The following is a 10,713-nucleotide window of genomic DNA, read 5'->3' as shown; positions in this document are numbered from 1 at the left end:
AGAGCTAGGCAATGTAGTGTCAGTGTGCAAATAACATTTCTTGGACCGTGTTAATAGGGAGGGGAACTTCATTCTAAGCCATAACTCACAAAGGTTGAGTAGGACAAGTACTCTCACTGTTGTCCACACTAGTCTAGGAAAAGGCAGGAATATCCTACAAAGACATAACAATTGGCCCTAAATTTCAGGACTTTGGAAACTCAGAGTCAGGAGCAAAACTGAGACCTGATTGATGACACACACACACATATCCATTTTAAAAGCACATTTTCTCCTTTATAAATTGGTTTGATTGCCCAAGTCAGGTCATAACTGCTCCCCTTTAAACAAACTACAGCTCTGTTCTTATCCAGACTGGTCATGTCGTAGGCTCTTTAAATCTCTGTGCGGAACTGAAGGTCAGTTCCAGACATTTCCTTCTTGTAAATGACATCAAATTTCTCATTTTGGGCCACTGTGAAGTAATTCTTCCAGTCACCTGTTGTCCCTAAAAATAAATAAGAAAACATGTGAAGGAATAATGTATTTCCATTATGAAGGAAATCGAATGCATACCAAAAGAAAGGGTGCAAAGAGTTAAAGAAAGACTTTTCTTGTATTTGAATAACTTAAAATGCCATTTCTCCTTCATGGTCATTCCTGCCATCTAGAAACATGATTTAGAGCTAAATAGAGCCTGACTTTTTTTTTTAATGTCATTGACATACAGTATTATATTTGTTTCCATGATACAGCATGGTAGTTTGACACTTATATCCATTAAGAAATGATCACCATAAGTGGAGATGTCATCTGTTATTATAATATCATTGACTATATTCCTTATGTTGTGCTCTATAGCCTCGTGACTTATCTATTTTATAACTAGAAGTTTGTTCCTCTTAATTCCCTCCACTTATTTCACCTATTCCTCCATCCCTCTCCCCTCTGGCAATCATCAGTTTGTTCTTTGTATTTATGAGTCTGTTTCTTTTATTTATTTTTTTTAGATTCCACATATAAGTGAAATTGTATGATATTTGTCTTTCTCTGTCTGACTTGTTTCACTTAGTATAATAACCTCTAGGTCCATCCATACCGCTGCAAATGGCAAGATTTTGTTTTACTTATATATTTTTATGGCAAATAGTGTGCCCTTGTATGTATATACCACATTCATCTATCGATGGTCACTTGGGTTGCTTCCATATTTTGCCCATTGTAAATAATGTTACAGTGAACACAGTGGGACATATATCTTTTTGAATTAGTGTTTTCACTTCGTTACCTAGTAATGGATTGCTGGATTATACAGTACTTCATTTTTAATTTTTTGAGGAACTTCTATTGTTTTCCACAGTGGCTGAACCAATGTACACCCTACCAGCAGCGCATAAGTGTTTCCTTTTCTCCACATCCTTTCCAACATTTGTTATTTCCTACCTTTTTGATACTAGCCATTCTGACAGCTGTGAAATGTCTCATTATGTCTCATTATGTCTCATTATGATTTTGAATGACTTAAAGATACATTCTGAAAAGGGTTAATTTTACTGTCTAAATTTATGGACCATACAATAGTTTCCTGAAAGAGGTTGTTTTAGTGTTTCTGCTTGTCAGGGGTCATAGGGTTACTATTGAACATTAAATCAAAGGTCAGGGCAGATTTTATTTCATGAATTAGTTTGGGAAACTATACAAAGAACTGGTCACCAACACAACAATCCATGAACTAGAAAGTTGATAAGTACCATTTCCTATGAATTTATTAACAAAGATGGTATGATACTTAAAGGATATCATTTTCCCTGAGTTCACTAGTCTTATACTGTATTTGCATTTTGGATGAGAAGAATAGCATTTTTTTTAAAGATTTTATTTATTTATTTGACAGAGATCACAAGTAGGCAGAAAGGCAGGCAGAGAGAGGAGAAAGCAGGCTCCCTGCTGAGCAGAGAGCCCAATGCGGGGCTTGATCCCAGGACCCTGAGATCATGACCTGAGCCGAAGGCAGAGGCTTAAACCACTGAGCCACCCAGGCGCCCCGAGAAGAATAGCATTTAAAGTTAAACATATGACATTCCTGAACCATCTTTACAACAGCAAAAGTTTGGGGAACAAATTTGCATTTAGTTTCTTATACTTGGATGCTTACAAATATTTATCTGAAAAATAAATTCTTATACTGTAAATGTGCTTGGAGATAAACATTGGCTTTGTTATTTTATGAAATATTAAATATATCCTGTTGAATTAAAGCTATGTTAACCCATGATGGTTGGGTGAAGATTTCAAATCCTTTGAATGAAAAACATCCCTATAAACAATGTTTATTATGGTTACTATACTTTGTTCTCTGTTCATCAGATGGTAAGAGCTCTATGAAATGTGAAAGTAGTGTATATTTGGAATAGCCCATCTGTAAAGATGTCGTTAAAAACAAAAAGCACAAATTAAACAACAAGGAGTCATATATAAAGTATTCTAATGATTTTCTATTTTGAGTATTAATTATGTAATATACACAAACACATTTGCTTCACTAAGAGGGAAGTATAAACAGTTTTTTGATGAAGTAAATGCTGGCAAAAGTCAAGATTTTTATGTTTTGTTGCAATTTGGGACATAAGTATAACCACTGGACATCATCTGATCTCTCCCTTTTACTATTGTGTGATTAAATTATGACATTGATTTAACCGACATGGCATCACCCAAGACTGAGTATACCCAGCACTTTGTTCATAGTCACTCTGGAACCTGTTTAGAATCCATTTACATGCATGCCTCTTGCATTACATTATGAGCTTCTTAAAGCAAATGCATGTGTCCTTCATCGCTGCATGTTCTAAAGAATATGTGCTACATACAGGTGTTCATGAAGAGTGTTTCCTAAACATAAATGAATGAATAAATGGGTATTTTTAAAATATTTGTCGAGGGCATGAATGAATAAATGAGTAAACAAATATTGAACTATTTAGACTAAAAAGATGTGGCACTTTTTAATATATAATTTACAGTCAGAAAAAAAAATATTTCAAATGCTTATATGTCATTTATCATAATCCTCCCCCAAAACCTATGTCACAGATCTTATTACTTTCTCCATATTTTCTGTGATGTAACCAGACCTTTGGCAGATTGATTAAATGTATTCAAAGTCATAGATTCGGGGAAAATGGCAAAGCCTGGATAAACCCCGGATCAATCTGACCACAAAGGGTTTTTTTGTGTTTTTTTGTTTGTTTGTTTGTTTTTGTTTTTTCTTTTTTAATCACTTCCAGAGGGGATGTAAAGACCATCTCTATTATGAGACTAGCATGTAGTCTTTTCTATTTGAAGCTGGAGAAACTATAGAATTGAGATACTAAACTTACTTAATCTACCTCTATACCCTACCGAGGTATCATAGGGTATCAGTTTTTATATGACTGGAAATAAAACCTTCCTGGAAGTTACATTCAGATAATCTGACAAAGTGAGAAATTTGCCTTGTATAGTTAAGAAGGTTTGGGTTTTTTTCCTGATTTTTCTCCGTCAACAAAGTGTGTTTATGTGAGCCTCAGTCTTTGTGTTTAGACACCATTTACAATGAAAAATTTACTTTGCCTTCTTATACCAGAGGTTAGTTTTGAAAAACTAAATGTAATGTTTTTGAAAATAAAAAAAAAATTTTGAAAACACCAGGACTATATGCTATTTTGATAAGTAATGTAGAAAAATGTTTTAGAAAAAATTTAACTGTATAACCCTTTGAAAATCAAGGGTTTTCAGCCACATGTTCATATGTACAATACATTTCTAGAGTTATGTTTACTTCCTAGCATGCTAGTTGAAATTCTACCCCTTCATTTCTACTTCAGTAAAGAATTTTGACAACAGAAGATGACATTATTAGGTGGATAGCTTCTCAAATTTGTTTAAGGTAATAATTTGTTAAATGTATTATTTTTATCATTAATAAAATATTTTTGACACAAATAATATACAATTAGCTACAATTTGCAGGATTTGCTTCAGTGGAATCAATAGCAAATGCCATATTCCTCTACCTCAGTCTTTTTATGTTTAATTTGGATTCCATGTTTTTTATAATTCAGTATTTTTAGGGAGCAAAATCTTCCCAGAGGGTAAAGAAAAGTCCTTTCTCCTTGTGAATCCTTAACAAAGTGACCACTGTTTTCTTTTCTTTTTTTTTTTTTTAAAGATTTTATTTATTTATTTGATAGAGAGAGAGGCCACAAGTAGGCAGAGAGGCAGGCAGAGACAGATAGGGGAAGCAGGCTCCCTGCTGAGTAGAGAGCCTGATTCGGGCCTCGATCCCATTATGCTGAGATCATGACCTGAGCCAAAGGCAGAGGCTTAACCCACTGAGCCACCCAGGAGCCCGTGGCCACTGTTTTCTAAGTGATATGGAGACTTTAAAGTAGATGGTCCTGTATTGAGTGACATTAATTTATTACTAAGAAGAGGGAGGCCTATGCCTATTTAGGCAAATATTTAAGATACAGAAATAACAATTTTGGAATGACTCATCAGAATTGACAAAACTACTCCCATTTAGTAGCACAGTAAGTAGAAGAAGAAATATACACCAAATATCCAAGGTATTCTAGTATTTATAGATACCAGGTTTATAGTGGTATAAACATGGGTTTATAGTGTATTATTTCCTTTAGTAATTTCTAATCTAGTTCAGTAACATTTATGGTAGGTCTTTTTAGTGTCCTTACATTACAGGTGAAGAAATTGGTAACAAAACTGGCAAAGTAACTTGTTAGAGATCAATACACCTCCTTTCAGAGTAATTCACAAGAAAGTGAAAAGGGTAATTAAACTCAGCAAAATATTTACCTTTACGCATAAAAGAGGACTTGCTATGATCCATCACTGTACTTGGTAGATGTGTATAATTCACCAGCGGGTTATCCTTCATCATTTCAAATGAGGTGTGATGGACGATCTTATCTAAGACCTCATCATTCAAATTCTTCTCTAGAAATCTAGCAATCTTCTTAACTTCCTGCTTCGGATTCTATTAGTGGTTAAAGAGACATACCCAAGAAAATGGCAAGCAAAAACATCATTAACATAATGTGAAAACTATAATATTTATAATCTGTTTTCTTAAATGTTGGTTCTGAATAGTCAATCTGTATTTTGCTGGGTCATCATTTTTTTTAATTAATCATAAAAATGAAAAAATCAATAATTTATCTTTGGCAAAAAGAGATGAAATAATTTATTTCTCCTAAATTTCATATTTTTAATTTATATTAAAAGTACAATAAGAATAAAGCTTGGACTAAATATTAATATTTGGAGGAAAAAATAACAGCTATTTTAAGCTCAGGTTGTAATCAGATTTGAACAGTAAATATTTAGGGACCAAGCATGTCGTTATTCATCCTGTCTTTATTTATTTTTTCTTAATCAAAATTCTTTTCTTGTTTTTAATAATATTTCAAAATAAAAATAATAAATTTCTGAACAACTTCAAGTATGTTCACCTTAGATTAATTATCTTAGACCTTGCCAGGACATAAATTATTAAAAATAAGCTCCAGGAGCACCTGGGCGGTAAAGTCACTTCAGCATCCATCTCTTGGTTTCAACTCAGTCATGATCTCAGGGCATGAGACTGAGCTCCAAGTCAGGCTCCACAGTCAGCGTGGAGTCTGCTTCAGACTTTCTCCCTCTCCCTCTCCCTGTCCCCTGACCATACTCATTCTCTCTCTCTCTCCCAAATAAATAAATAAATAAATAAAATCTTAAAACAAAACAAAGCAAAACTCCAATGAAGGTACATTAAGTTATTCATTAATTATTGGGGATAGAAAGAGCAAATTCCCAGAATAAATCATTTTCCAGATTCTAATGATATAAACTTAATATTTGCAACTTTTAGGAAGCTAAACTAAATTTTATATGGATATACCTAGAAATATTTTGAGAAGGTGAGATCTACGCTAAGTTAAAAACGTGAGTCAGAATTTACCATGATGCATAGTCTGCTGAGATATTGGAGAGTGAATTTCCAGTAGGAAATATAGTCAAAATACTTGGCAGTATAGGGTCTCATAGTATTTTGAAGGGAGGGAAAAAAAAGCAAAGTGATTGAAGTTAGGTTTGAGTTATTTATAGGAGTAAGAGAGACTATAAAGTTGGAAAGATAAATTGAGGTAAAAATGAGAAAATCCTTGGATGTCCCACTTAAGGACTTGGACTTCATATCTCATGCAGGGAAGCCACAACATTTAGTGATAGGTCACTAACTTGCATGTGTGTGTTCACGTATACACATGTGTATGTTTTGGCAGGGAGTTCCTTACCAGGGAAGTTCTGGCAATACTGTGTCAAATACTCAAGGGATATTCACACTTTTTAGGTGTTTTTCATAAAACCACCTTAATTTCACAGCTGCATATTGCCTGAAAATTGGAAATTAACTGCCTCAAGCCCAGTATAAATGGGCAATAGTAAAGTTTTGACAATAGAGTCTCTATGGGTTGCAAACAAGTGTGATGGAAGGTGGGAGCCAAGGCAGAACAGAAAAATTCAGAGGACTCTTTTTGTTAAGATGTGAGAATACCCTGGGGTTTTCATAGAAATACTTGGATCAAAGGAAATTTTACATGGGGTGTGGTTTTTGATATGCAAAGGAAGACTGATGTCTCTAAGATGTTATTATTGCTCATTCATTTATCTATTCATTCAAGCAATCAATTATTCACATAAGTGATTCTAAGAGCCCCTATGTATGTGTAAGGTGTTATATTCTGTGTTGTGAATATAGTTACAAGAATGATACATATTGTACCTTTCATCATGGATCTAAAAGTTTAAAATGTATCCTCATTTGTAACTCCAAGCTTTTTAAAATACAGGAACTTGGTTTCCACATAAAAATGTGTGTGTGTGTGTGTGTGTGTGTGTGTGTGTGTGTGTGTGTGTGTTTGCCTAATTTGGGTAAAATGGCCTCAGACTAGGCCTGGAAACTTGCAGCAGCATTTGAACTGATATTAGCTCATACAGGAGACTAGACGAATGCTTATAAGTTCCCAGACTATGAGGGAGATAGTAAAAGACTAAAGGAGAGGGATTTGAGTTATAATATGTAGGGCATATGAAACAATGGGATGTGCACAATATGGTGGAACCATATCCACTATATAGAAGTCAATGAGAACAATGTATTTTCAAATTTTGAAAATTAATGGACATGTATGTAAGTGATGAGTCACTAAATTATACACCTGAAACCACCATAACACTGCATTCCAACTAACTGGAATTTAAATAAAAATTTACAGAAAAAAAAGAGAAAGTTAATAGACAAATCATTAACCAAAGAGGGAATAAAAAAAGAAAAGGATTAAATGTTGGAGAGAGACAAGATGAGTTTAGTTTTGAATGTATTCAGTTTAAGAGTCATTTTAATAAAAACATGGTCTGAATTAGGGTAGAAGTTAAGATGGAGTTTAGGGGGGTCATTAGCACATGAAGAGTTTTGGCAACAGTAGGCACAGCTACCATCACCAAATGTAGCAAACAGCTTACAAAGAAAGGTGACTAAGTGACAGATGGAGATCTACAGGAAAGCCAGGAGAATGTGATAACCTACCAAATAAATGTAGGAAAGAATTTCAGCAAGAGAAGGTGCTCACAATAAACACAATGGTTAAAAAGTATAAGAAGGTAAAAATGTCGGGGCGCCTGGGTGGCTCAGTGGATTAAGCTGCTGCCTTGGGCTCAGGTCATGATCTCAGGGTCCTGGGATCGAGCCCCGCATCGGGCTCTCTGCTACGCAGGGGGCCTGCTTCCTCCTCTCTCTGCCTGCCTCTCTGCCTACTTGTGATCTCTCTCTCTGTCAAATAAATAAATAAAATCTTTAAAAAAAAAAAAAAGGAGGTAAATATGTCATGGATTTCACCATTAGAAGTCACTAATGATCTTAGCAAGATTTGGTTAAGCAGGCATGGAGAAGAGGCAAAATAATCACATCAATGTTTTTTTCTTTATTCCATAGATTAAGTTGAAAATATATATTAACCCTTCAACCTAGGATGTAATGGGGGCATTATCCAGAATGAATTTCTACCATTTTACCTCTTTCATATCTTCGTAGTGCAAGAAAAGTACTGGGTGTTCTTCCTTTTTCTTCCACCAACTCTTAACATGATTAAACCAGGAACCATAAGCCACTAAAACCAGAGAAAGTTTATTACCATAAGCATTCATCAATTAAAGGTTTGTTTCTAAACAATAAGTCAAATTATACAAACATTTTGTGGAATTTAGTAATCAAGGGAACTGAATATATAAGGCCAAATAAAAATACATATTAGCCATATATGGATACACAATCAAATTAAAAAAATATAAAGTACAAAGGAAGCATTTGAAATGAAAATACATTGGCCTCCATATGGGTTTTACTTAGCCTCACATGGAAGGAAACCATTCTACTAAATATTCATATTAACTATCTAAATGCTATAAATAGATGTATAAAAGATCTAAATAAAGATTTGGGTAAGTTAAAGAATTTCCATTGTAACTAGAACTGAGAATGAATTTCTAGCAACTGAGAAAACATTTGAGAATATTTTCATCAAGTCAATGTTAAATACCAAAGTCATATATTGATGTCATAGTAAAATATTAGATACAGCTGATCTAATTTTTAATGCTATTTAAATGTACTTTTTACTGGCCTGGAAGAGCAAATGTTTTGATACGAAAAGTCACACCAGTAATAGTTATTAGTGGCATTAAAAAGGAAAAGTGCTTATTAATTTCAAGCCCAGGCCTACCCACCATTTCCAGTCATGAATCTCTCCAGATACTCTTCCCAGGGACCAGGAACAGGTTCCAAATTATTCATTAAGTCAAAATGGTAATATGAGACTGCAACATCCTTGGCATTTCGAGCCAGATAAATCATCTGCAGGGAAAAAAAGAAGAAAACCACATGGATTTGAAATCCATAAAAACAGGAAAAATCAGAGAAAATTAATGAAACAACAAGCTGTTTCTTTTTTAAAAAATGGACATACTCGATAAACAAAAGCAAGACTTTTGCCTTGCTAAAAAAAAGAAGACACAGGGGCGCCTGGGTGGCTCAGTGGGTTAAAGCCTCTGCCTTCGGCTCAGGTCGTGATCCCAGAGTCCTGGGATCGAGCCCCGCATTGGGTTCTCTGCTCCGCAGGGAGCCTGCTTCCTCCATTCTCTCTGCCTGCCTCTCTGCCTAGTTGTGATTTCTCTCTGTCAAATAAATAAAATATTAAAAAAAAAAGAAGACACATAACTAACACCAAGAAAAAAACAGGAGGTATCACAATAAATCTTATAGCCATGAAAATTATAATGAGTATGAAAAGATGCTCGATATCACATGTCATCAGGGAAGTGAAAATTAAAGCAACAATGAGATACCACTCTGTACTTATCAGAATGACCAATATCCAGAAAACTGACGCCAAATCCTGGTGAGGTGTTGAGCAGCAGGAGCTCTCATTCACTGCTGATGGGGTTGCAAAAATGGTACTGATATTTTGGAAGACTCTGGCGATTCTTACACCACTAAACATAGTTTTACCTACAATCCAGCAATCGCACTGCTTGGTGTTCATCCAAAGTTGAAAAATAAGGTCCACACAAAAAACTGCAAAGTGGATATATAGAGCAGCTTTATTCATAATTTTCAAAATGTGGAAGGAAACAAGATGTGCTTCAGTAGATGAGTGAATAAACTGGGATACACCCAGACAATGGAATATTATTACACAGCACTAAAATGAAATGAGCTATCAAGCCATAAAAAGACATAGAAGAAACTCAAATGCATATTACTACAAGAAAGAATGCAATTTGAAAAACCTACATACCATATGATTATGCCTTCTGCCTTTTGGAAAATGTCATGCAGTTAGTTTTCTATACGTAAGAAGGTGTATGTATTTTCATTGCCTCCATAAAAACTACGGAGTCAATAAAAAAGATCAGTGGTTGCCAAACTGGGAGGAGAGGAGCCTGAACAGGTGGAGAACAGAGATTTTAGGGCAGCAAAAGTATGCTGTAGGATACTATAATGATATATATATATATATATATATATATATCATTATACATGATATATATACATGATATATATATCATTATACATTATACATTTGTCCAAATCCATTGAATGTACAACACCAAGAGGGAACCCTAATGTAAGCTATGAATTTTAGGTGATGATTATATGTCAATGTGGGTTCATCACTTGTAACAAATGTACCACTCTGGTGGGGGATAGTGATAATAGGTATGCATGTGTAGGGGCAGGGGACATTTGGGAAATCTCTTTGCCTTCCACTCAATTTTGCTGTGAACCTAAAATTGCTCTAAAAAAATTGCTGTTAAAAAATACAGTCTGTTCAAAGAAAGAATAAGAAGAGAATATGGGGTGCCTGGATGGCTCAGTCAGTTAAGCATCTGCCTTCATCTCAGGTCATGATCCCAGGGTCCTGGGATAGAGCCCCGTATCAGATTCCCTATTCAGCAGGGATTTTGCTTCTCCCTCCCCCTTTGCTCCCTCTCACTCAAATACATAAATAAAATCTTTTTAAAAAGGAAGAGAATTATGAAACACTTTTCATTACAAAATTCCACAACTTAGAATTCCTCACCCATCACAAACTAGCAAAATTCAGTTAAGTTGAAATAGATCATTAGACTAGCCCC

General features: G+C 34.7%; 1 protein-coding gene across 2 annotated transcripts in view; it reads right to left on the bottom strand.

The window, feature by feature from the left end:
* Window positions 1-250: 250 nt before the first annotated feature.
* Window positions 251-10,713, bottom strand: part of SULT1B1 (sulfotransferase family 1B member 1) — a 29,994-nt gene continuing 19,531 nt past the window's right edge. For both annotated transcript variants that reach the window (XM_045995602.1, XM_045995612.1), the window contains exons 5-8: window positions 8,803-8,929; window positions 8,092-8,186; window positions 4,837-5,017; window positions 251-487 (exon numbers count right to left, since the gene is read on the bottom strand). In XM_045995602.1, the coding sequence (XP_045851558.1) occupies window positions 375-487; window positions 4,837-5,017; window positions 8,092-8,186; window positions 8,803-8,929 (516 nt within the window). In that variant the 3' untranslated portion in view covers window positions 251-374. The remainder of the gene's footprint in view (window positions 488-4,836; window positions 5,018-8,091; window positions 8,187-8,802; window positions 8,930-10,713) is intronic.

Source organism: Meles meles, chromosome 2 (assembly GCF_922984935.1).
Source record: "Meles meles chromosome 2, mMelMel3.1 paternal haplotype, whole genome shotgun sequence".
NCBI lineage: Eukaryota > Metazoa > Chordata > Mammalia > Carnivora > Mustelidae > Meles > Meles meles.
The sequence above is the reverse complement of the archived record's forward strand: the minus strand, read 5'-3'. Positions and strand labels throughout refer to the sequence as shown.